This window comes from Ctenopharyngodon idella, chromosome 19 (genome assembly GCF_019924925.1).
Source record: "Ctenopharyngodon idella isolate HZGC_01 chromosome 19, HZGC01, whole genome shotgun sequence".
In the NCBI taxonomy this organism is placed as follows: domain Eukaryota; kingdom Metazoa; phylum Chordata; class Actinopteri; order Cypriniformes; family Xenocyprididae; genus Ctenopharyngodon; species Ctenopharyngodon idella.
The window spans coordinates 2,488,471-2,515,162 of record NC_067238.1 but is presented as its reverse complement, the minus strand read 5'-3'; the positions used below and the strand labels follow the sequence as shown (position 1 = coordinate 2,515,162).

Below are 26,692 nucleotides of genomic sequence, written 5' to 3'. Positions count from 1 at the left end.
CTCACACCTCTCCCCCTCCACTTCACCATATAGACCGATACTAGGATCACTTACATCTCACACTCATCGTAGTGATTGATAGGCTTAATTAATAGTGATTAAAGCTCATCAAAAGATTATGACAATCCAAGATCTCGCAGTTTAGTTCATCTTTTACTTCAGTACTAGCTCAAGGTCTCCAATTTGCAAGTGTCAATACACACTTGAAACTTAAAAATGGTTGCTCAAAAGTTCCTTGTAGGTTCTGTAAAAGTTAATGTGGCTGAATGTTCTTAAGAGACTGGCAAAGTTATTGATGTTACATTAGAGCAGGGATTCTCAATTAGGGGGTGGGGCCCCACTAGGGGGCCTCAGTAAACTTTCAAAGGGGGCCTTTAAGCATATACAGGTCAAAAGTGATGTCAGGAGGGGATTGGCATGAGGATTTGTTTTTAATGATCCTACAAGTTTGATTAAACCATCAAAATATGAGGGAAATATTTTATATATTTAATTTAAAAAAATAACTTGGTAAGGTATTTATCTGACAAATTATTTGGCAAAAAAGGGGTACACTACAGCTACAGGTTTTATTTTAATATGCAAAAAATGCATAGAAAAACAAAAAGCTCATGGGAAAAAGCATACATCAACTACAACATAATCAGTTATTAATATTCTGTTGGTTCTCTTTTGTTTTGCATGTGTTCATAAATTATTTTTATCACAGCCTGTCCAAAAATTATGTTCGCACACTTTGGGATGTTTCATTGCGTTATCACAAATAAATCAAATGACTCCAAGCACAACTATGCAATATGCTTACAAAATCTTTAACACATTTTTCATAATTTGAACAAAGGGTATGTCAATTTTTCTAGGCCGCACACACAAATTTTCACTGTAAAGTCATGGCAAACACAACATGTATTGGAAAACAAGTTTCCTTTAAAGATAATTGAGGAGTCTAAATTAAGGATATCCACACTGTAAAAGAAAAAAAAAAATGTTGGTTTAACTTAAAAAAGTTACCTGGTTGCCTTAAAATTTTGAGTTCATTGAAATTAAAAGATTGAGTTAAAAGGTTAGTTCACAAAATAATGACTTTTTAACAATATCTAGTGACGGGCAATTTCAAAACACTGCTTCGAATCTTTTGTTTTGAATCAGTGGTTCGGATCGCGTGTCAAACTGCCAAACTGCTGAAATTACGTGACTTTGGCGCTCCGAACCACTGATTCGAAACTAAAAGATTCGTAAAGCTTCGAAGCAGTGTTTTGAAATCTCCCATCACTACATATTGTTGAAAAGTCGTTATTTTGTTTTTTGGCGCACAAAAAGTATTCTCGTCACTTTATAATATTAAGGTAGAACCAATGTACTCACTGTTTTAAATATGTTTTTAGTACCTTTCTGGGCACTGAAAGTGTAATTTAACTTGCTGGCAATAGAGGCCTCGCTGAGCCATCGGATTTCATCAAAAATATCTTAATTTGTGTTCTGAGATGAATGAGGTCTTACGGGTGTAGAACGACATGGGGGCGAGTAATAAATTACATTATTTTCACTTTTGGGTGAACTAACCCTTTAACACAATGAAGGTAATTGGTTCAATCAACAGAAACTTAAAATATTATATTTGAACCACATTAATTATTGAAGTTGATTTGACAAAAGAAAAAATGTTGTGATAACAAATCATGAAAATATTTTTTTTTTTTTACAGTGCACAGCAGCTTTTGCAAAAGTGTTAACTGTTAAGTGTTAACCTTAAAAAAATTCTTGAAATTAATTACGATTTATTATTTGAATATATGACAATCTTTATTCCTTTTATTAAAATTGGAAGAGGTCAAATCACAGCTTTGAATACTTCAGGTCAGTGTTATTGGCTTCGGATTTCTGACCAGGTTTTCTTAAGATTAATCCAGTTCAATGTTTTTGTATGGAGAAGTTGGGAACATTGATCTGATATCCCACTCCACAGGACTCCTCATCCTTTGAACTCGGCGGGGGTCTGTTGAAGTGCAGGGGGACAATAAGCTGTGAATTCAACACATTGTTCTTTTGCCTGCTGAGTCAGTCATTTGTTCTCTAGCGCAATTAAATGTTTCCAGGGCAACAGTTCAAAGAAGCCCACGAAAAATAACATTTGAAACATTCTGAAAATGCATGCATCTTAATTCATACTATATATCTTGAGTCAAAACTGTTGTCCAGTTTTTTACAGTTTTTTTTTTTCAACTGCTTACACACATTTTTAAAACTTTGCCTTTTTTTTCTTCAAAACTTTACACACAAATCCAAGAATTGCACACACAAAATGCAAAATGCCTCACATCTCTTGCAAAATGAAGCGCTGCATTCAAAATATCACAAACACATCTCAAAAGCAAACATTTGTCTTACGTTGCAAACACCTTTGCCATAATATTCTATTTTTGGATATATCATATACACACAGTTATTCAAAACCTAAAGCTCTTCTTTCATGAGCTCCTATGTTTCTGTACAAAATTGAAAGTAATTGGCAGAGAGATGTTGAAAAATTAACAGTAAACACGAAAGCAAGATTGAAACCAAACTATTTATTTTTTTACTGTAAGCATCTGTGGTTGTGAATACAGTATTACACAGTATGAAAGAAAATAAATACATCAACCACGTGTATTTGGACAGAAACAAAGGTTGTGTTTGAAAAAGGAAATCAAGATACTTCATGTTGAGAATTGTGTGTTGTGTTTTGAAAAAAGTTTTGTGAAATTGAAAACGGAGTCAAAGGCCGAGAATTAGTGTATGGTTTTGCAGATTTGGTGTCTGTGGTTCTGGTGTTTGAGTGTCAGGTTTCAGAAATTGTGTGACAAGTAAGGATTTTGTGTGTAAGCAGTTGAAAAAAACCTGTAAATTATAAAATAAAATTCACAAAAAAAAACTACATATCAAATAGAACTCTTATAGTCTCTGCATTTTTTAATAAGGCAGTAATTGTTGTAAAATAGCCAATATGCACACCTGTTAAAGGATTAGTTCACTTTAAAATGTAAATTACCCCAAGCTTTACTCATCCTTAAGCCATCCTAGGTGTATATGACTTTCTTCGTTCTGATGAACACAATCAGAGTTATATTAATAAATATTCTGACGCATCCAAGCTTTAAAATTTTCATTTTAAAGTGAACTAATCCTTTAAAGCACTTGTTGTTTAGAAACCGTGAACAGTGTATGGCTAGGATAATGAACTACAATACTTGCTAGAAGAACGGTTTAATCTGATTGTTTATTAATTAAAGGGTTAGTTCACCCAAAAATGAAATTTCTGTCATTAATTACTCACCCTCATGTCGTTCCAGACCCGGTAAGACCTTTGTTCATCTTCGGAACACAAATTAAGATATTTTTGATGAAATCCAAGAGGTTTTTTTTTGATCCCCCATAGAAAGCAACACAATTAACACATTCAAGGTCCAGAAAAGTACTAAAGACATTGTTAAAATAGTAAACATGACTACAGTGGTTCATCCTTAATGTTTTACGTAAGCAATAAGGTACAAGAGGATGTGCTGTATTGTGAATCACGATACAGCACTAGCCTCGAGTACCTTATTGCTTTTATAAAACAGTTACCACACAATACAAATATTAAAGTCAAAAATATGTATTAATGCAACTTTCATGAAGTAAACTTTAACTAAAAGCCTTCCTTCCGCCGGAAAAAATAGTCCCTGACCGTGAACAGCAACAGAAGTTACATTATAACGCCATTAGATGGCGGCAAAGATGGTCTTTATGAGTTTGTCAGTCAGTAGCAAAGACATTTACATTGAAAAGACTGAATTGTTGTGAACACGGAACAAGACGCAACTGACAAATGCTTTGACTAGCGCTGTCAGTGACGGAAAACCCCTTAACTGTTAAAAGGACAAGATAATACATCAGACATTTAAACAGATTTTTTATTATGAACATAGGACTGACCTGAAGGAAAATGCTAAATCTGAATGCAGGTAATAAACTCGCTCACTTGATCTCTTTCTCACAATACTCTTCTACATAATACAGTAAGCTTCAATGAACAATATCAATTGAGAACATACAGTTTACGTTGCTAAGAGTGGTTGCTAAGGGTGTTGTGTAGTGATAAACAGAACCGATGGGTGAAGCGGTCATAACCGTGTTTTATTGTGAATAAAACACAGCTATTGACCGATCAGAATCAAAGACAGGAACTAACCGTTTTAAAAAGCGAAAGTATTCTCGTCGCTTCTCGTTGAACCACTGTAGTCACATTGACTATTTTAACTATGTCTTTAATACCTTGGATTTCATCAAAAATAGCTTAATTTGTGATGAACGAAGGTCTTACGGGTTTGGAACGACAGAAATTTCATTTTTGGGTGAACTAACCCTTTAAGTCTTTCATCATATAGAGACAATGTTGCTTTGCACTACAAATAAAAACAAACAAACATTGTATATAGTAATAGTAAACATTTTTTATTGATATCAATAATGCATGGACATTAAATATCATACATTATATTGTTGGCAGAATCTGTTTGAAATTTGATGATAATTATACAAAACTGGGAACTTTAAATGACATAGAAGATGATTTTACGTTTCCATTGGTTTTTGATGGCAGGATATTGGCTTTTGCCATTGGTGGTCTTGCTATGGACACAGACTCAGCTATGAGGAAATTAATTGTGCAAACTCAATAACTCGATTTAAAATCCCCATTACTGGGTGCTTTGGAGTAAAAGAAAGGAAAAGTAAAAGACAATGAAAGACCAATTTAAACGGATGCACAATTTATAAAAACAAATCAGATAAAGCATACAGTCATCTTTCTTCACCTTCTTATATTGAATACAGAATAGTGTAGAAGGTTATTGCCTTATGAATATAAAATTAAGTGGTAACTCATCTGGAGTAAGAAAGGCCTTGTGAAGTGTTTTTATTTTACCCTGTTTCTAGTTGTTCCATGTGCTTTACTGAATGGTTGACGTTATTCAGGGTTAAAAAAAAAAAGAAGCATTCTGCCTCTCTTATTTATCTAGAACACTCAACATACCACACATACTACAGCCAGAGGGCAAAATACATGCAGCCAGTTCTCTAGAAGGCAAAATATATTATTACAAAGATTCTAATAACTTGATATTAAAATACATTTGATTATTAGCAATAAATAAGAAACCCAGAACTATCAAGTGTTAAATACTAATCACCAATATCATACTTTCTCAGTAACAGACACATGCGTACTGGCTTATAGAGAACATGCTAATAAGCAAACATTCACGTGCGCACACACACACACACACACACACACGCGCGCGCACGCGCACACACGCACACACGCACACACGCTAATTCAAACACACTAATGCAGCTGCAGAAGGTTTGAGGTGATAGTTTTGTGAATATTAAAAGTCTATGTGTTAGTAATTGTGCAAAGGTAGTGTAATGCTGAGCTTAACAGCAGTGCATGAAAGGAAAACATTTGCAGCTCATTTTTACGCATAGATAAGATATGGATAGTTATGGAATCTGCTAATTAAACTGTTCTAATGCCAAAAATCTATCAAAAAATGTAAGTGCCACTTTGTAACATGGAAAATAAAATCTTTTATCACTTTGTAACATGGAAAATAAAATCTTTTATATTTAATTTCAGGCGCTTTTGTACCCTATTTGTGGAAAGTGGCATGTGAATTTAACATTTTACATAGATATTATAACCATAGAAAGATTTCAGTGAATGAATGAATGTTTTATAAAAGTATAAACCTGTGGAATGCCCTCATCTTTAGGGATTACAAACAGGAAATGGGAAGTACTGGGCTGCAGTGACTATTAAAACAGTCAAATGCGCTTCTGATCCACTAGTTCACGTCTTTGAAGACAGGAAAGCCGTCGGTAAGAACGTCACACTTCACACAGGCTTTCTAATCTGATCAGCTCTAGCCGGTGCCAGCAGGGGCCACACACTCCTCACACACAGCAGCCCATCTGAAGAGTCTCCAAAGAGCTCAAGACACTTGGCTACCTGCTGCTCTTGGCAATACTTCCAAAGACCAAGAGAGTGTGAAAGGGGGAATGAAAAGGAAAAATGTGAGAAGAGAGAAATAGGTATAAGAGGGGAGTTCAGTGATTTTTCTTTTTGAGTCTAAACAAAGGGGGGGGGGGGGGGGGGGATTTCATTTATGCACAGGAGCCATGGAAATGGATTTGGTGTCCAGATCATAGTCTAAGATTACAGCAGGGTTTGATATGTGTTTGAAAATAAATGCACAGTTCATGGCTACAGTGGAGAAAAGCAAACAGACCTCTAACAGGATTTCTGTGTACTGGATTACAGTAATAATGGTTAAGTTCAATCTAGAACACAGAGGGCCCAATTTGACCTCAGGTTTGTTTTTCTTTTAGATTATACACTACAATCAGATCCATTTAGATGTACGAGTGAGACATTTTCATCCAAAATCAGAAGAAAACAAAAATATATTTTGCATAAAGAAAATAAAGCCTGCTATTAGAAGGACAACTAATTTTTTCATGACAACTAAAAAGAAATCCCCAAAAATTTCATTACTTTAAATACAGTATTTACTGTTGTTGTTGTTGTTGTTGTTGTTATTATAATAAAAATAATGTAATATTTTTGAGGGCCCAATTTGACTTTTTTGATTTGTTTTTCTTCCTGATTATACACCAGTCAGATCTATTCAGATGTACGAGTGATTCTCACAAAAACAGGCCATTTACATCCAAAATTAGAAGGAAAAATAAATATATTTTGTATAAAGAAAATAAAGCATGTTATTTGGATAATTAAGATTTTTATGACAAATACATCCACTCCCTGCCCCAAATTTTCATTAATTTCTTGCAGCTTTTACTCAATATAGATTTACTACAAGTAACTGTATAAATACAATACAATATAATAATAGTTTTTCCTCATGCTAGGAAATGTGCTTAATTGACCCTTCGCCAGGAGTTTGATTGACAGGCGATCTAACCAATCATAACGCCGAATCCGCCATTTTGTCTGACAAAGCAGTCAGGGGAATTAGCAGATTAAGGTAGGTGGACTAGAACTTGAAAAATGGTGTGTACTGACGTCTTTCCACGATTGAAACAACATTCCTTCTGATGTTCATTCATGTTTATTTGATGCTATAAATGAACTAGTAGGAAGAGAAGAGATGATCGGTTCACGAGCCACTTGAAAAGCGATTTAAGACATTTAAGAGACACAAAATGGTATTTATTGTTTAAATTTCTTTAAAAATGACAAAATTTGAAATTTGAGACTTTGTTTCATATCAAAAGTAACCTGCTCTGTCTTGTCTGTCGACACGTTGTCAGTGTCCTCTTTGTTCCGCGATGTATTTTTCACTGCGTGAGAACATGTAGCATGAGATTGGCATGGCTTGTCGGACATAGCAACAGTAACTAAAGGAGGCGGGTCTTTGCGAATGGTCAATTGCCATTAAATGTGACATAAATTTGACATTTTTGATTTTGGGTCAAAATAATACGCTTGACATCATAATACATACAGTACCTGGATCCTAAATCAAGTTATTATAAATGTGTGAGTGTGTGCCACACAATGCATGTACTCTCTGTGTGTGTGAGTACATACATTGTGTGGCATATAATAGACTAGGCATATACTGCCATTTATACCCTTTGATATTTCCTTTGGAAACAACATTTGGAAGCATTAAACGTCATTTCATAGTTCATGATTGAAAGAGTAAAGCTTTCAAACAGAACATTCAAAATTGCTGCAATGTGAATCAAGTGATTCGCAGAACAACAAAGATTTATTAACGGAAACATGACATCAAAATTATGACCTCATTTATTTTCCTTTGCTCCTAGTCTTACTGTGCAGGATTAGATTAGGATCATGTCTGTCTTTGTTATAATTCCTCAAATTAACTGACTTAATGTCCTTTTAAGCTAAAGTCACCAATGACACTTTAATTTCAACCCCTTGCATTCAAGTCTGGCTCTATTCTTCTATGGAACTCCAATTCCCAATGGATAAAATCAAATCCCAGCCTAGATTTCCTCATTGAATATCCTGTTTCACTTTGGAATATGTCACATTCCACTTTAAGCAAATAGGTTGAGAATGCCATTTTGTAATGATTAATGCAATATAATAATAGTAAATTAATAAAATGACAGTAAATTATGTAATATAATAATAGCTGGTCAGGCAGTTTTATGCAAAGAATGATTTTAAATCTATAATGCAAACAACTTTGCTTATGCATTAACTATCAATTCTCCATATGCAATTAGATTTTTTGTATAAAAAACAATTACACTTTAAAGCATGCCAAGCTGCAATATTTAAAGCAAAATCTATATTGGTTGATGGTTAGCCTTGCCAATAAAATGACTGAAAGGGTACTCTTAAAATATTTTTTCTCTTTCAAATGTAAATTACCCCAAGCTTTACTCACCCTCAAGCCATCATGTGTATATGACTTTCTTCTTTCTGATGAACACAATCGGAGGTATATTAATAAATACCCTGACGCATCCGAGCTTTATAATGGCAGTGAGTGGGATCAATGAGTATGAGCTGAAGAAAGTGACTCCATCCACATCCATCCATCATAAACGTTTACTCCACACGGCTCTGGGTGGTTAATAAAGGCCTTCTGAAGCGAAGTGATGTGTTTGTGTAAAAAAAAAACGAAAAAAAAAACATATTTTACAAGTTAAATATCTAGCTTCCGCCTTCCATATTCTACTTACGAAGAAAGTGTAAAACTCTTGCAGTTCAAAAACCTTACACTACGTCCTACGCCTTCCCTATTCAACTTACGGAAAAAGCTTAACTGACGCGATGCCAGTTCCGTTTTTTTTGGAATTTGAATACGGAAGGCGGTCTGGCGGAAGCTATATATTTTACTTCATAACTTGTTAAACATGGATATTTTTTACACAAATGCATCGCTTCGCTTCAGAAGGCCTTTATTAACCGCCCGGAGTCGTGAGGAGTTCACACGTTTATGATGGATGAATGTGGATGAAGGCACTTTCTTCAGCTCATACTCGTTAATCCCGCTCACTGCCATTATAAAGCTCGGATGCATAAAGATATTTATAAATATATCTCAGATTGTGTTCATCAGAAAGAAGAAAGTCATATACACCTAGGATGGCTTGAGGGTGAGTAAAGCTTGGGGCAATTTTCATTTGAAAGTGAACAAATACTTTAAATGAAATAAATATTAAAAGTGATAATTAAAATAAGCTTTCATATTCATGGTAAGAATTTTAAAAGGTCATCCATCTTCCAGTATATCTCAATATATAATGCACTGTTTCTGCAATAAACTATGTTCTCAGAAAGAACACAGCATCATTAGAAATTCATATTCAAGTTATATTTAAAATATAAGACAATGTATATAAGACAATATAAGTTATAGTGTTACTTTTCCTAAACAGCAGTTATAGTTTGGAGATCAAAATCTGACCAAACAATAAATGAGCACCATAACCCTCAAGAGAGACACCAAAGTCATGCCTTTGGAAGACAGGTTTTTGAGAATAGCGTTTCTTACATCACCACAAGACGTTGAAGCCATGGTGTATTTGCTGTCTCTACCCTACGACAAAGAGGTTTAGCATTTGATTTTTGATGTTGAGCTCCTCTACGCTTTGAAGAGCTGGACTTCAAGTTGACATTCATTGGAGTCCCCCTTAAGCTGAAGAAATGGGTCCCCGATGGGCACTGGACTTTGTGCCCACTCACCCTGAGCCGCCCCACCTCTATCTGATCCTGCGCGGTCATCGCAGGTTTAGAGACAGGGCAACAGCCAGGATGACGCTGGTTAAGATGCAGAATGGAAGCCAGGTCTTCAGGAAGCCTAGGCAACTGTAGAAGGACAGAAAAAAAAATGTCTGTGAGAGGGACACAGGAAGTGAGACAAATTTTAACCGAAGATGAAAACGTAAACGAAATATTCTCATATGCTAGTGGTGCTTGTCTGCGCAAAACATGCCAGCATGATGCAAAGGTTTTCTGGGTGGTTTCTGAATGGTCAGCAGATTATATATATTATATATATATATATATATATATAATTAATATTATTATTATTACAATTGTACTTTCTGTAAGTCCAATCAAGTTACTTGACATAATATAATGCTTATGGTTAGGGTTTGTTCAGATCACTAACCCAATGTAGGAGCAACACTAATGTGCTTGTGAAAAAGAAGTACACTAGCATACAGCTGTACTTATAATATACTTTAAAAGAATACAAGTGCGAACTGAATGTAATGTTTTCGTACACTTAATTGCATGTTATTTGCAATTAAACTAAAATGAATTATAGTTTAAATTTATAATAAATGCAATTAGTTGTATTTTTGTGGGCTTTTTTGACCAATGTAAGGACTAAAGTACATCTTTACATAATTTCATAATTACTTCTGTTGTCTTTGAAATATGGTTAACATTTACTGCTGAATGTACTCACAAGCATTTATGGTAAAATAAAATATACTTTAATGTCATTTATACTGAAAGTTGTAAGCCATGTATTTAAATATATTTGTAAATGCACACAAGTAATTTTTGCACATTTAAAATATTTTAAATGTAATATTGAATAACATACTACAGTTAAAATTATAATAAAATACTTTACATGTGCTTTAGTATGTTAGTAAATACATCAAAATAAGTGTACTTCTTTAAAGCATGACAAAAGATTATTTTATTTAAGTAGAATTTTTAGTTTGGCATTATTACAAAGTGTACTTTGTAGTGTACTTCAGTGTGTGTTAAGAAAGTCATGAAAGTTTAGGGTTAAGGCTAAAGGATTAGTTCACTTTAAAATGAAAATTACCTCATGATTTACTCACCCTCAAGCCATCCTATGTGTATATGACTTTCTTCTTTCAGATAAATACAGTCAGAGTTATATTAATAAACACCCTGACGCTATCAATCTTTATAATGGCAGTGAACGGGAGTCACAAGTTTGACGTTCAAATAAGTGCATCCATCTGTCATAAATGTACTCCACACGACTCCGGGGGGTTAATAAAGGCCTTTTGAAGTGAAGCGATACATTTGTGTAAGGAAAATATCCATATTTAAACACGCTATAAAGTAAAATAACTAGCTTCCGGCCAAACTACCTTATGGATTCTACTTGCGTCTGAAGCGTAACTTACGCTTCAAACTCTTGACCCCTGTTGACTGCCATTATAAAGCTTGATAGCGTCAGGGTGTTTATTAATATAACTCAGATTGTATTCGTCTGAAAGAAGCAAGTCGTATACACCTAGGATGGTTTGAGGGTGAGTAAAGCTTGGGGTAATTTTCATTTTAAAGTGAACTAATCCTTTAAGTACGCTTAAGTGGCCTTTGATTTAATTAATAATTCAATACAATTAAGCACCCTTCTTTTTCACAAGGGTGGTGATGCTTGCCTAAAGCAAACTCCATTAATCACAGGCAAAATGAACAAATGGTGAAAAACAAGACAAATTATTATTGTGATATCCCATTACATTCCACTGAACAGCACATACACTGTTTGTTGATTTAACAATATAAGAGTAGAATATGCTGCAAAATCTACAATATGTTGTAAAGTGGACCAGACTTCATGCTGATAGTCAAAATTCCGGCCCTGTCTGACTTCCAATTACTCTACATTCTGATGCAACCACAACAATGTGCTTCCACAAGTTGGAGGACAAAATAGCTGCATCATGAGTTCATACCGGCAGTTCGTTTTTAGTGACTGACAGTAGAATTCTCATAATAAACAGTGATGGATGCACACTGAACACTTTGGGCCATGAGAAACATACACTCAATGCAACGCTTTCAATTACACCTGGGTGCCAGTGAGAGACGCCATGACAGTCTATCCTTGTGTGAATCCCTCTCACTCCCTTGGGGCCAATGCACATGCATTGTGTTCTCAGACAGCAACCAGTAGTGTGAAAAAATAAATAAATAAATAAATAAAAAGTTGTGTCTGAAGCAATCCCTTATTAGACTTGAGTGGACAGCTTCAGGTGCCATGTAGATGCCTTTTTAGCCGACACCCAAAACAGAGCACTGGGTCCAATTTCTCAGTCCTATAATTATGCAATCCTGCAGCAGAGAAGATTTAAAATCGAATTTTGGATATAAAATGGCCAGTCGTCCGCCGAAAGCTAGTTATCTGAATTTATAAAGTTTTAAATATGGATATTTTTCTTACAAAAATGCATTGCTTCGCTTCAAAAGGCCTTTATTAACCCACTGGAGCCGTATGGATTACTTTGATTATGGATGGATGCATTTATTTATTTTTTGTTGAAAATGCAGGCCCTCATTCACTACCATTATAAACCTTAGAGGACTAAGGATATATTTAAATATATCTCCGATTGTGTTAATCTGAAAGAAGATAGTCATATACATCTAGGATGGCTGGAGGTTAAGTAAATCATGGGATAATTTTCATTTTTGAGTGAACTATCCCTTTAAGTCCCCATAGTCTCATATATGTTGACACAATAAGTAATAATAATCAGACCTTAAGATCTGCTTGACAGTTACAAGAATCCCTGTAATCCATGGGATTAAAAATTAATTGTTTATGTTTGTTGCTTATTCAACTTAAAGTTACTATGAGATGCACTTTATCACCTTTATTAAAACATACTACATCTAATCTTATAGTTGAAATGATAAAATACACTGCAGTGGTGCTCTACTTTAGGTCTATAGGTTACTTTTTTGAGAAGCATTACCAGGGAGCATTCACTTTGGCTGTGCTTTACTAGACACTACTTGGATGGCAAAATATACTGCAAAAATAAAACAGTGCACTCAGTTGGATCATTTAAATAAATCAACTGAAAAAAGATTTACAGATTTGTACGGCCACATCTTTTTTCCCGGAATATACAAGATAAACGTATTTCATTAATTACAACAACTCTAAAAAAACAAAAAAAAAACAAAAAAAACAATCAGGCCTAATAATTATTCAAATGTGGCGATTTATCACAAAGTTTTGAACTTACATCCAGTCTAACACTGTAGTGCTGATCATATTGCAGCAAAAGTGAATAGAGCCCATTATGATTAGTGATCCTCAATTGATTGTTTTTGAGACAGATAAATACTGCTCTGAAAAAAAAAAAAAAAAAAAAAAAAGGCATTATCTGATAGTTACACTTTTGAAAAGATATTCCCCCACCTAAACCGCTTCTGTGTAATTATCTACTACACAAACGTTTGGGGTCGGTAAGATTTTTTAATGTTTTTTGAAAGTCTCTTATTCTCACCAAGGCTCTATTTATTTATTTTTTTACACAAATGCATCGCTTCACTTCAGAAGGCCTTTATTAACCCCCCGTAGCCGTGTGGAGTACGTTTATGATGGATGGATGTGGATGGAGGCACTTTCTTGAGCTTCATACTCGTTGATCCCGCTCACTGCCATTATAAAGCTCAGATGTGTCAGGATATTTATTAAATTATCTCAGATTGTGTTCATCAGAAAGTCATATACACCTAGGATGGCTTGAGGGTGAGTACATTTTCATTTGAAAGTGAACTAATCCTTTAATATTTTTGTTCAAACTGTGATGCATTTTTCATGATTATTTGATAAATAGAAAGTCCAAACAGCCAGCATTTATTTGAAATAAACCTTTTGTAACATTATAAGACATTTGTAACAGTCTTTACTACCACTTTTAATTGATTTTTGACATTTAATGCATCCTTGTTGAATAAAAGTATTTGTTAATTAAAAAAAAAAAAAAAAAAAAAAAAAAAAAAGGACCCCAAACTTTTGAAAGGTAGTATACTTATTATTAGCAGCCTGGTGTGTAGCTAACTACTTTTTAAAAAGGATAACTTGAGTCTAGTCAGTTTTAATTATTAGTAGCTTGGTAGCCTATTTGTAAAGTTGCACAAATTACACCAACAAAAGATTTTGAAATTTAGAAATCTGATTAAAGCACAAACACTAATATATTTGAAAGCAACAGTGTGAAAAGCTCTATTAATCTCACCTGACGTGTTTGCCATGAATGAGTGAGAGTAGGCAGAGATTCACCATATTCCACGAGGTGCTGTTGTCATAGCGCATCAAGTTCAGTGCCATGGCAACATGTGAGTGACAATTGTCACAACAAAGGTTGTGCTGCAGGGAAAGCAGAGATAACCGTCAGGAAATAAACAGCAGTTTTTCTGTACGGATGCTCAAAGAATCCCCCCCTACCCACCACATCATTCTGTAATAAACTGTCACATGAGATATCAACATAAGATTGCAAGGGACCATTTACAGTTTTTGATTTTCTTACTGTAGTTCATAATATGGATTTCAACTCTTTTAATGTGAAATAGGGAAGAAACACATATTACCATTCTCTGTTTATACTCTTCTGATGCATTGTGAATTGCTGTGTCCCACACGTTAGATCCACTGGCATATACTTTACTTGCATCTAACATCCAGTACCTGGGAATAAAGCAGATAAACACTGCATCAAATACATGGCCAGTATGTATCATTAAGCACATCTATCAGATAAAGCCTAACCCCACAACGCAGCTCAACAAGCCAAGTAATTTCTTTTATAACCACTGTTGGAGGACCTTAAAGGTGACATCTGTAAGGCTATGTTCACACTGTCAGTCCAAATCCGATTATTTGTATATCGAATTGGAATCTGATCTAAATTATTGACTGTCCACACTGTGTATCGCAACTGTTTGGTTCAATTTATGTGTCCTGTGGTGCTCTTTCATGAATATCTGCATTGGTTTTTATGGCAATGACGTTGCGTTTAGTAGGAATGCGGCAAAAACAACAACAGCAAAAGCAACATGGAGGTGTTTTTTTTATTTATAACATGACAATGTTAGCTGCCGCGCTGAACTACTGCGTCCACGTGCGTGGCTTTATTCCGTGCTGTTGTCTCCTTCGCAATCAAAATTCAACCTGTCTTCATTATATTGTAATTTTATGCTCGACCGGCACCTCGTAACAACACAACCTTGTTTCTGCAGTGACTTGTTTTCTATAACATCATCTGACATGTTTACATGGTGTGAGAGAATGACAAACCAAGCAAAATCCGATTAGAGCAGTCAGACTGAAGCGGATTTCAGGAATGCAATTTGAATAGCATTTCAATCCACATATGAATATAGCTCAAAACGGATTGGTAAAATTGTGATTTTTTTGTTTTTTTGCTAAATATGATCGGATTCCAATCGGATATGCACAAAAATCGTATTCTGACTGACAGTCTGAACATAGACTAATTTCTTGGATCATTAAAGCTGCAGTCCGTAACTTTTTCTGGTTAAAAATTATCGAAAATAAATCAATTTTTGAGCAAGTACATAACCAGTCAGTGTTTAAAACTCCTTACCTTAGCCCGATTCACAATGGTAAACTTGTAATAATGTTTTCTAATACTCGCATGATACTGGTGGGTTTCCACGGGAAATTCGAGCATGCCGCCATTCGTCTCTGCATCATTACGTCACGTCTGTTTATATAAAGAAGGAGTCCCAGCTAGTAGGCTATATCACATGTGCTGCAGGTGACGGAAGATTTATAGCCTTTTCTCACAGCAGCTGGAATAATTAAACTTATCATTTTGATGGCGGATTTTATGGTATGACAAATGGCCAATTAGAGATTAGACTGTACAGAAATTGAAATCTACAGGTAATGCTAAATACACGTAGTCACACAATGCTGATGTTGTTAACATTAACAATTTGAGAACAAAGTATAACAATAATAATAATTTGCACAGTTTGATGTGATATGAGCTAAGTGATCTTTAGATTTAATCACCAATGGTAGCGCGATTTATTGTAATACTTTTGTTTCCCTCAGTTGGTCAGAACAAAAGTGGCAGATTTGTTACTTACTTGATCAAATGACATTTTCCAGTGAAAATTCTTATTTTGGTCATACTTCCAAGACTACACTCTGTGATTCCGAAGTACCTGTACAGTATCCACCGGTGCGGTGACTGACAGCCACACATTCTCCTCAAAGCATTAGATTAATACGCGATGAGGAGCCGTGCCGATGCACAACCCACGTAAAGATGATAATTCCGCAAATAACTGCAATTGCAGGTTTCGAACAGAGATGGCGACAAAGAGGCAAAACTTACGGACTGCAGCTTTAAATACTTTTTTGTTTCCCAGCTTAATATACAGAGAGAACTAGAAGTAAGCCATTCATAGATTGATTCCCCCCCAAAAAAGTAAATGTGTTTTGAGCATGCTGACCAACCCAACACAGGAACATTGACTCACTTTGTTGGTCTTCCAAACGCCATGTTGTCTTCCTGCAAGAGCAGCAAAACAGACCATTAATAAACTCTGTATGTGTGTACAATGTGACAACTAACAACAACAAATCTCTAAGCATAGGTGTTTTGTTGTTGTTGTTATTTTTAAAGAATTCATAACAGATGTATGGAAACTTGTTTCCACCATGGAATAAAAAAAAAAAAAAAAAAAAAAAAAGGTAATTAAGGCTTTTTATCTCACAATTATTATGACTTTTCTCCCTTGAATATATGAGTTTAAATATCGCAATTCTGAGGAAAAAAAGACATAATTGCAAGAAATAAACTTGGCACTGCAATAAATAAAAGTCAGAATTGTGAGATAAATAGCAGCAATTACATTTTTAATTGCAAGTTTATATCTCACACTTCTATTTTTTTCTTTATAAATAATAAAAAGCCACAATTACCTTTTTTATTATTATTCTGTGGCAGAAACAAACTTCCATACACATCCCTCTGTCCTGACAGATATTGTGAATTCACACTTCTCTCTGTGGGATCCAGTATTCCAGTGAGATTTGTATTACCTGGAGCTATCTGTTAGCATGCCACTCATCTCAAGTAAGTTTATTGAAATCAGCTATCTTTGCTCAAGGCAGCTCAATTCTGCTGCCAGGCCATGTGACTAATGACTGTAGAGCTGCAGCTGATGACAGCACGAATTGCCTGACAGCACCACAAGACCAGTAGCAACAAAAAGCCCCTTTAATAGCAACTGTAACAAGTCTATTTCAGTCCATTCAAATCTATTTCACACTTTAAATAGCACTACACAATCAAACAGCATCTACAGTAACATATAATGAAATATTAAAGTTTTAAATATTGCTTAGTCAAAATTCATTGGACATATATTTTTTAAATTTTCTTTATTTTACACATTGGACCCGGTTTGGAAAAACGGATAGATGGATGATTCAGTTGCAGGCGGCATTTTCTGACGAGATGCGGGAATTCTTTTGCATTATGGGCATTTTTAGCCTCTGAACACTCGTTATTGCGGTGCATTATGGGATTGAATGAGTGCACTCGATAACATCCACTATTGTTTCAGACACCACTACAAATGGCTGTCCCCTCAAATATTGCCCTATTTAAGGGTGCAGGGGATGATTTCAGACACAGCCATTGTCGATTCTGAACTGCCGATATGAGTCGTCAGTAATTCCAGTCCTACTGGAATGGTTGCAAACCAACGCATGTTTGTAAGACATTTACATAATGCCAGCCTATGATCTTCATTGGCTGCTCGTGAACAACGTCTACTTTGACCCGCCCTCAAACACTGTAGTTGTAGCTGAGGCCTGAAAGAGTTTAGTTTGTGTTGTCGACATGTAGAGAAGACGCAATTTTCTGCACTGCGCTTCCAAAGGATGAGGACTTGCATTCGAATTGAAACGGTTAAAACGACGCCATCATTACTGTTCGTATCACTGTGTATACAAGCACTGAGAAAGCCTCCAAAACTGAAATTCAGACATGATAATGAGCGTTTCTTTTTCGACACGCACTGTAAGCGGTAGACCAATCACAACAGACACATCTGACCAATCAGAGCAGAGTAGGCTCTCGGAAAAGAGGGAACTGGAAAGTCAAAACTACTCAAGTCAGCATGAATTTAAAATTCACCCTATTTTCTAAATGCATATACACTATATTGCCAAAAGTATTAGGACACCCATCCAAATCAATGAATTCAGGTGTTCCAATCACTTCCATGGCCACAGGTGTATAAAATCAAGCACCTAGGCATGCAGACTGCTTCTAGAAACATTTGTGAAAGAATGGGCAGAAGCAGCAGATCTGTGGTCTTTTGACATAGATCTGTAAGCAACTGCTAATCAACACCCTAGCATCCATATAGCAATGTGGTAAAAGACCACAAGCAACCACCTAAAGCACCTAACTGTTGCAACATATTTTGAAGGTGCAAGCGTCATATACATAATCTTCTGAAATGTAATAATCAGGAATTAGGAATTTCTAAAACTCTGTGAACTTACTGTGAACTAACCTCAACCCACATCGCCCGCTCATTCCACATGCGAGATGTGTTTAAGTCCCTGTCAGCCACAAGCGAAGTTAAGTGCAGCAGATTGTAGTGCACTTCAATGTGTGCTGGCCCGTATCACCGCAGGTCAAATAACCACATCCCTCTCATGTTACCGGCCTCGCTCTACCCAAGACATTTCACTTTTGCTCCTGTCTAACAGAGATCTGTTTAAAGGATAATGTCCAAACCTGAAGTAGACTGCTTTTGTATTATGTTAAATTTAAGTTTTGTATGAACAGCTTGTCTAAATTTGTTCAGGATTCTTATGAACAAGCGGTTGGGTCTCTTTTGTGGTTCCATTTAATACTAAGTGCATTATGAGATAGAGCTGCCCTGACTGTGAACTCAAAGATACTATCATGTATTTTTAACAAGAAGACTCCAGAACTGGCTGAGAACATTGCAATTATCAGGACAGAAAGCCCACGGAGCAAAAGGATGGAGGTGTAGCTTTCACCACATGTCCTATTACAGACAAGATTCCTCCTCTGCTCTGCACCTTTTTGCACAGGTATAGATTTTTCTGTTGGAAATAACACGATGTGCTTGTACAGAGTCACAGAGGAAGCTGGTGGCAAATATTGAACTTTCCAGTGATTTCTAGTGAAAGCTAAAATGATCCACTTATGAACGGAACTTATAGGAATTTTGCACCAAATTATAGAGACCTTTATCTACAGGAACACTCTTCCCTGTACAAACTTGATAAGTCAAACTTTATAAGGCCTTTATATGTCAACAAAAGGTTGTTTGACATTGTTGAGGTCAGATAGGAGCAAAGTACAAGCCCAGTCAGCCATTTATAACACGGCACAGGCATCTTGCAGTAACAAGCCTCCACGGGCTTCTAACAAGCTCATTGTTGCCAGATTAAAAGAGATCCAAACCATCTATAGATTTAAACCTGCACAACTTGGAAATTTTCCCAATTTTATACTCATTTTATGCAATCTGGCAACCATGAGCATGTGCTCTCTCTCCACTGTGAAAAAGTGCTGGCAAAAATGTTCATAGATGCTCAAAGAAATGCAGGTGTTTCTTCTCAACTTAACGGTACACTCTCAAATTTTGGTTGAATGGACTTTCAATGGATGGACAAAAATGATGAGAGAATATTAAAAATATCTTCATTTGTGTTCAGAAAAATTCAACAACATAAAGGCGAGTAATTAATGAAAAAATTGTAATTTTGGGGTGAACTATCCCTTTAAAGTCCAAAGTATACTTCGGCCATCCACGTTCTGTGACGGTCAGCGCACTGTCCATGTGACGTAATTTTCATCATCAGGAGGATCCGTTGACATCCCCGGACGGTGCGCGTACAACAGCGCATGCGCAAGGTGAATGTTGAGACAGAAAAGCCCACCAGGTGGCAATACGCGCTAGGGCTGCACGATTTTTCACGATTAAACCGCACGCAATTTGGAAAAGGCTGTGATTTTTTCATGCGCAGCTTGTCAGAGCTGTACGGCTCTGTGATCAGTAGTAAATGCTTCTCCATCTGAAAGCCAGAGGGCGCTCTTGCGCAGAAACTCTAAATATGCCCTGCTGCAGAAGAAGATAACACGTCATGTCGCTGTAGTTGAATAAACAGAAGATTGAAATGCTTTGATTGATTAAACATGACTAATAAACACACGACTGCCTTATTCTGTGTAAGAAGCCACATCATCTCACAGAAGGATGCTCAACTTTTGTGAGTTTGTAGTAAAAACATGTTATTAAATGTTGTCTTTTGTTGGACAAGATGTTAATAAATGCTTCTCATGTCTGGAAAGATGTTTGCTTTTTACTGCATGTGTTTTAAACGTCCATTCATGCACTCTCTCATGTATTCCTGGAGAGACAAACCAACCGTGCATGTGAACATACTTACTGAGACAAAGTATGGACCTGCAAAATCACGGATCACTCCAGTGGAGGTGCAGATGCCCATGTGGCCAATGAATGGAAACAGCCATCTGAAAGGGTAAAAACAAAGAAAAGCAACGAAAACATGTTACATTCTGTTTTATTGGAGAAACATTGCCTCAAATCAATGTTCATCCATTTTCCAGGACGAAAATTGTTTTTTGTTTATAAATATAACTTTTAGGAGTACAATACCATACAGAGGACCTCAACAGTAAGGGGCCGTTTACACAACACCATTTTCAACTAAAAACGGAAAACTTTGGCCGTTCATTTTTACGACAATGCATTTTTAGGCCACCAAAACGCCAAACTTTTGAAAATGGGCTTTATGGTGCACGTTTTTGAAAACTGTACTGTTATAGTCTCTGTGCACATTATGTGTTCAGTCTACAGGCACGTAGTGTTTCTTTACAAAGTGACATTGCCAACTACTGGCCTGACATGCACATTACAGCGAAAAATGCAAAGGAAAAAATATTTCATCGCTGTCGTGTAAACCTATTATTACATAGATTAAAAACAACAAAACTTCAATTCCACTTGACCTTTTGCAAATACCCACCCCCCTTAGTTACTGTTGTTATGTCTGACAAGCCATGGCGCGCTCACGCCACACATGTTCTCACGCAGTGAAAAATACATCACGAAGCAAAGAGGACACTGACAACATGCCGACAGACAAGACAGAGGAGGTTACTTTTGGTATGAAACAAAGTCTCAGCTTTCAAATTTTGTAGTTTTTTTTATTTTTTTTATTTTTTTTAAGAAATTCAAACAAATACCATTTTGTGGCTCTTTAGTGTGTCATGACAGATCGCTGTAGCACCTCAGTTTAATCAGCACGTGAACAGATCCTCTCCTACTACTAGCTAGCACGAAATATACATAAATGAACATCAGAATGTATGTTGTTTCAACTGCAGAAAGACGTCAATACACACAATTTTTCAAGTTCAAGCTCACTGACGCTAATCTACTAACTCTCGTGTCTGGTTTGTTTGTCGGACAAAATGGCGGATATGGCGTTATGATTGGTCTGATTGGTCTTAAGGTCTGTAGTAACACAAGCTCAAGATATTTGAATATTTTATTCTTCAACATAAAACAGCAGTATTACCCCTTTTAATTTTTTAAAGCTCTTGCTGTTGTCAGGGACATTAAACATCAAGCATTGACGTAAAATAAACCCCTACAAGACCTGCATGGCAAGAGCAAAAATGAAAAAAGGAAATTGCTCAAGAAAAGACAAAAAAATTTTGAAATTGTTCACAAGGGTTGGAAGTACGCATACACTGTGTGTGTTTTGGGAGGACAGCTAAGTGAGCCCAAGGCTTGATGCTGGAGAGTGCCCTTTTCAATATCATACACCTGGCCAAAATCCAGCTTCCCCTGCTGATTCATATTCATATTATTTTGGCTTTGGAATTCAAACAAGCAGGGAAACTGAACCAGCAATCCAAAGGACAACCAGATAAGGAAGAGGATTAGACACTAGACCAACATTCCTATAAAAGTGATTAAAAAAGGTATTATCAACAGAGCTCTCAGGGGTGTAATATGAATAACAGTATGAATATCCTGGATAAAACAGCCCCAGTGGAGTTTCAGAAGTGGAGTAGGGCATACGCCGGCACCCCAGATACGGTCCTGTCCATGTGCATATTTATCACAGAGTGTCCTACAGAGCAAGCCGCTGACCCAAATACAGGAGACAAACAAAACATGGGGCAAGGAACTCTCACACTGAGATAATCTGCAGTGAAGGACACCAGGGGACTGGTCTAAGATCAGCTGTAAGCAGTCTAATCTCAGCAAATGTGATTATTAGAAGGAGTTTGGATTCTGATCCCAGATGAGAACATAATGGGTTCCTCTTGTTGATGTTAGTGAACTCAAGTTCCATCCTAAGACTAATGCATCAAAGATTCAGCAAAGGTGTCGTGTTTGCAACTAATGGTCATAAATTATAATGTATGTTATCGAATTACTGTGATATGCATTACAAAATGGTACCATCACTGTACCATGCTACTTCTACACTACTTTTCTGTAAGGAGAAGAGAAAACACTGTAATCACTTTCTTATATGACAAACAAAATACAGAAGCTGACCAGAAAGTGTAAAATCTCATTTACACCAAAGACAATAACTGTAACTATGAAGTATTAATGAAGTATTAATAATCGTTCTAATTCTATAAGAAGAGTGCAACATTTTCCACCCACTTTTTCAGCGGCATTGGTTCCGGAAGTATTTTTTCCATTAATTTCTCCCATAGGGATTTCAAAAAAATTCTTTGTTAAAGCGTTATAAGCCATGAGCCAAGCCAACCAGCTACGAGGAGAATCCTAACATTACAAACTTTGATTTGAAGCAAAAAAGTACAAAAATACAAAAGATACAAGACTGTGAAGTTTGAGAGCATAGGAGTGGGCGGAGCTAAAGAGATCTTTTGCCGTGTTTTGCTTGTTTTGACTCTCTGATTAGTGAAATTTTCTGTACAGCATCATGGGTAATGTAGTTTTTCCACCACAAATCCCACTGTTAAACAATTATTTTAAAACTAAGCTGAAATAATGTGGGCTAACGGCTTCGACAGAAGCAAATACTAACGATCAACAGCCTCACAGTAAGGCTGTCTTTAAAGTTTTATAAGTTATTATTAAAAATCAATCAGTTTTCAGTTTTAGTTCAATCAGTTTTTACTTACAGAACCCGACTATTGCACCCTATAGGGAAATCCGCACCACAACTATAATGATAACAGCACAGAAAAACAATATCGTTGAAATCACTTTCAAAACTATTTTTTTTTCAGCTGTTGACCAATGAAAACATAGACAGCCAATCAGAATCCACCCGACCTGAAAGAGCTCGAGCATTTAAAGCGGCAGACGACGTAACTGCAGCGCATACTTACAATAAACAGTACGATATCGTGCATTTAGGATCAGGATTTAGGACAGGGATAGAGTTTGCACGCACAAAGAGTAATTTTTAGCCAATGAAATAGTTACTGAAATTTCCATGAGTTTTAGGGATTTTTGACACTTCCATGCCTTTTGCAGGTTATTTTCTTATTCTTATTTTCAGGTTTTCCATGACAATGGGAACCCTGGTACATTCTAACATTTAGTGTCATATTTTCACGTTTTAGTCTATGATGTAATACTTGTCATGGTATTATGTGATATTATAAAGCTTTTACTTTACAGGCGGTTGATAACAAGAATCTAAATGGGACTACAGAGGTTGTCGGGGAAATTAAATGTCATCACACTGAACAGGTAAACTCATGTGTGTTTATAATCATGCAAACTACTCCAACACAAAACTTTCAGAGACTTTTTTTGTTTTCAAATAAAGATTGAAAGAGTTGCTGGAAGTGACTTTTAAGTCATGCAACCATGGTGTACTTTGTTTTATCTTTTTACTTCTGCAGATTGTATTTATTCATAAAAGGTGTTCATTTGATTATTGATATAGTTGATCATTAGATTATTATGATTAACAAAACATGTAAGAAAGAAAACCAGGGTGATGCTAACTTACAGGTTGGCCTACAAAAAATATGTCATCACTGAAGCACTTAAAGCTGCAAAATGTAGATTTTCGCAGCTAGAGGTCGCCTATTCAAAACAAAGGCGTAGCTTGATGACGCTGAGCGCGGAATCTTGGGAGATGTTGTCTTTACCTCACAGCCGGTGGAAAAGAATCTGTTACTAAAAAAAATAAAGCTGCATCTGATTATGCTATGTTAGCTATTTTACAAAATAGTGTTTTTCTCTGAGGCATGGTAAGAGCATGGTACTCTCTGAAAAATCAAGAAAACTAGATTGAAACAATAAGACTAAACGTGTTGAGCTTTATAACAATAATTCGGTTTCTGTCTATAAATGTAACCAAACAGTTGTTCCCTTGTCTAATAAAACATGTAATATATTAAAGATTCTTTGGTGTTTCCATGGTTTCTACAAAATAAAACCGGAAACTGAGGGTAACGCGGATATGACGCCATTGACAGGCGAATCCTGGACACATCCCGTATCCTTGGTTAAAATCGCGATTTTCTCACGATTTACAAATAGTTGAAAACATTTGAGATATTGTAAGTACTCAACTGAACAAAATATATAACACTGGCCTAGTGATTTTTGGATATTTACTGCAAAAATCTTACATATTTTGCCTTTAATGATGATCATATGTGGTTTCATTTAATTGAAAACAATTCTTGTTTGCCCTTTACACACCATATTTTTATTACAAACACATACTATTTTAGCTAATAATCTGAAGTTCTGTCCGTTCCTCACAGAGAGCTATACTCAGAATATAAAGCATGAGTTGTATGGACTACTTTTTGTAATTTTTGGAGCAGCTCCAGTCTCCATTCACTCACAATAGCGCCAGTCCCCATCCACTCGTATTGTTTCAAAGAGTGTGAACGCTTTTTAAAATACTTCCAAGAACGTGTGCTCGGTGTTCGAATATTTATATTTTGAGTTCCGGGAAAGAATTGCATGTTTGGAGCAACATCAGAATGAGTATTTGATGACATTTTTTTTTTTTTTTTTTTTTTAATTCTGTGAACTATTCCTTTAAACACAGCGACCAGGTTTTTCTTGTCAGGACAACTAGTTCAAATTCCAAATCAGTTAATGTTTAACAACACACGATTTACACTACTGTCAAAGCGACGCGACAGAACGCTGCCACATCAACAAAGCGGTCCATACCGCAATTGCACAATGACGCCAAGCAACGCGTCGCTTGCTGGTGTAATGTTTGGTGTGTAATGCATCCATCATAAACACAAACCTCTTTATACGGGACTGAATCGCTTTCAAAGCATTAACATGAAACAAAAGCAACAGTGGAGGCGAGAATCACTCACGATAACACAGGGATTGGCGTCCATACAATACAGTAGGGATAGCGGCTTATGCTCGGGTCTATCCTCTCAAACGCTATGTTATAATTCTTCATGGTCTCTATTTCGACAGCATCCGCCATCACCAGCTGTGAGAAATGAACTTCATTCGTTCCGCTTCCTGGAAGCTGCAGCGCGCTGGCGACACGCGCGGCGCGTTTCCGGGGTCCCTATGGCCACTGCAGACCACACACTTTTTCAATGGTAAAAATCAAGCGAACAAAACTTAAAGTACTAACCATTGTGTGAGGACATATTTGACACGAATATACAGATATATGAGTATAAAAGTCATTTCTGTATGAGAGGATCTGGGCATCACGTTATGTATGTGAATGTATTTATTTATTTATTTATTACATCAATACAAAGAGAATATCAATTAAAACAATGGCCACAGGTATCAAGATAAATTAGAAGATAAATGAAAAATTCATACTGCACCAAATTATGAACTATAACTCAAAATGTAAAAGATTTTTAATTGATTTCTCCTTTATATAAATAAATGTAAAAAAAAAAATTCAGACTTGGTTTGTTTGCACTTCATTTTCTGAATAAAGAATATTCTACATAATAAAAAAAAAATCATCATTGTTTATGCGAGTAGCACTGATTGTGCTATCTTGTTATGAATTCACTTTAATAAAGAGAGATATGATGATATATATGATAAGCTCTGCAATTGAGGCTACTAAGCATTTCTTTCTTTGGATGTGTTTAACTGTGAATATTTAAACAATGCAATTCAATAGTAGGCCTAGCCCACTTAAACTTTAGCATTGCAGTATCTGATCCTTTTGTAAGTTATAGATCAATTAGCCTTAAGTTTTCCCTCAGTGCTGTATGGATTGCATTGTAAGAGGATCGGACTAGAGGAGAAGAGAGGCTCATGGGAATGCTCTGCAGCCATATGTCCTCCTCACTGGCCCCCATTAGACCTGACAGGTGATATATGGTGCGCACGGCAAAAACAAACTACTCAGCAAAAGCCAGCGGACATTGATAAACGAAGCCATAGTGACACAGATACTGTGGGCTCATCATGGCCGAGCTAAGGGAGTTCTCCTGCAAAATGCCACTTCAATTTCTGCCCACATCTAACCCAATTAGGCCAGAAGATGCAGGTAGTGTCTACACACATCAGCTTCATAAAGTCCACTTCCAAGATGTTTCATCTATTCTTTCCTTCTAGATTATTCCTTTCCAAGGTCGTTTGTATGCATGCAATTAAAATGATCTCAAAATATTTAGCTTAGCTACAAAAATCCACCTTTTTATCTTGATGCTGGAGTAGTTGAATGTTGCAAAAGAAGAACAAACACCATCACAGGATAATGTCTTACAATTAGGGATGCACAATATATCGGCAACCATATTGGTATCGGCCGATATATGTTGATTTTTAATG

The 26,692-nt window shown here is 36.1% G+C and overlaps 1 protein-coding gene across 4 annotated transcripts; it reads right to left on the bottom strand.

Moving 5' to 3' along the window:
• Positions 1-4,447: 4,447 nt before the first annotated feature.
• tmem222b (transmembrane protein 222b) lies at positions 4,448-25,480 on the bottom strand. Of its 4 annotated transcripts, none has more exons than XR_007926587.1 (7): positions 25,246-25,479; positions 20,310-20,394; positions 16,343-16,374; positions 14,420-14,516; positions 14,065-14,195; positions 9,585-9,898; positions 4,448-6,049 (listed from the first exon to the last, which is right to left on the bottom strand). XR_007926587.1 is itself a non-coding variant. In XM_051873322.1 (7 exons), the coding sequence occupies exons 1-6, from the start codon at positions 25,362-25,364 to the stop codon at positions 9,811-9,813; spliced, it is 552 nt and encodes a 183-aa protein (XP_051729282.1). In that variant the 5' UTR covers positions 25,365-25,480; the 3' UTR covers positions 4,448-6,049; positions 9,776-9,810. The 4 variants fall into 4 exon arrangements, 2 of the variants coding, with proteins under 2 accessions (XP_051729282.1, XP_051729283.1); XR_007926588.1 differs by having other exon boundaries at positions 4,448-6,034; XM_051873322.1 differs by having other exon boundaries at positions 9,776-9,898; positions 25,246-25,480.
• Positions 25,481-26,692: the final 1,212 nt, after the last annotated feature.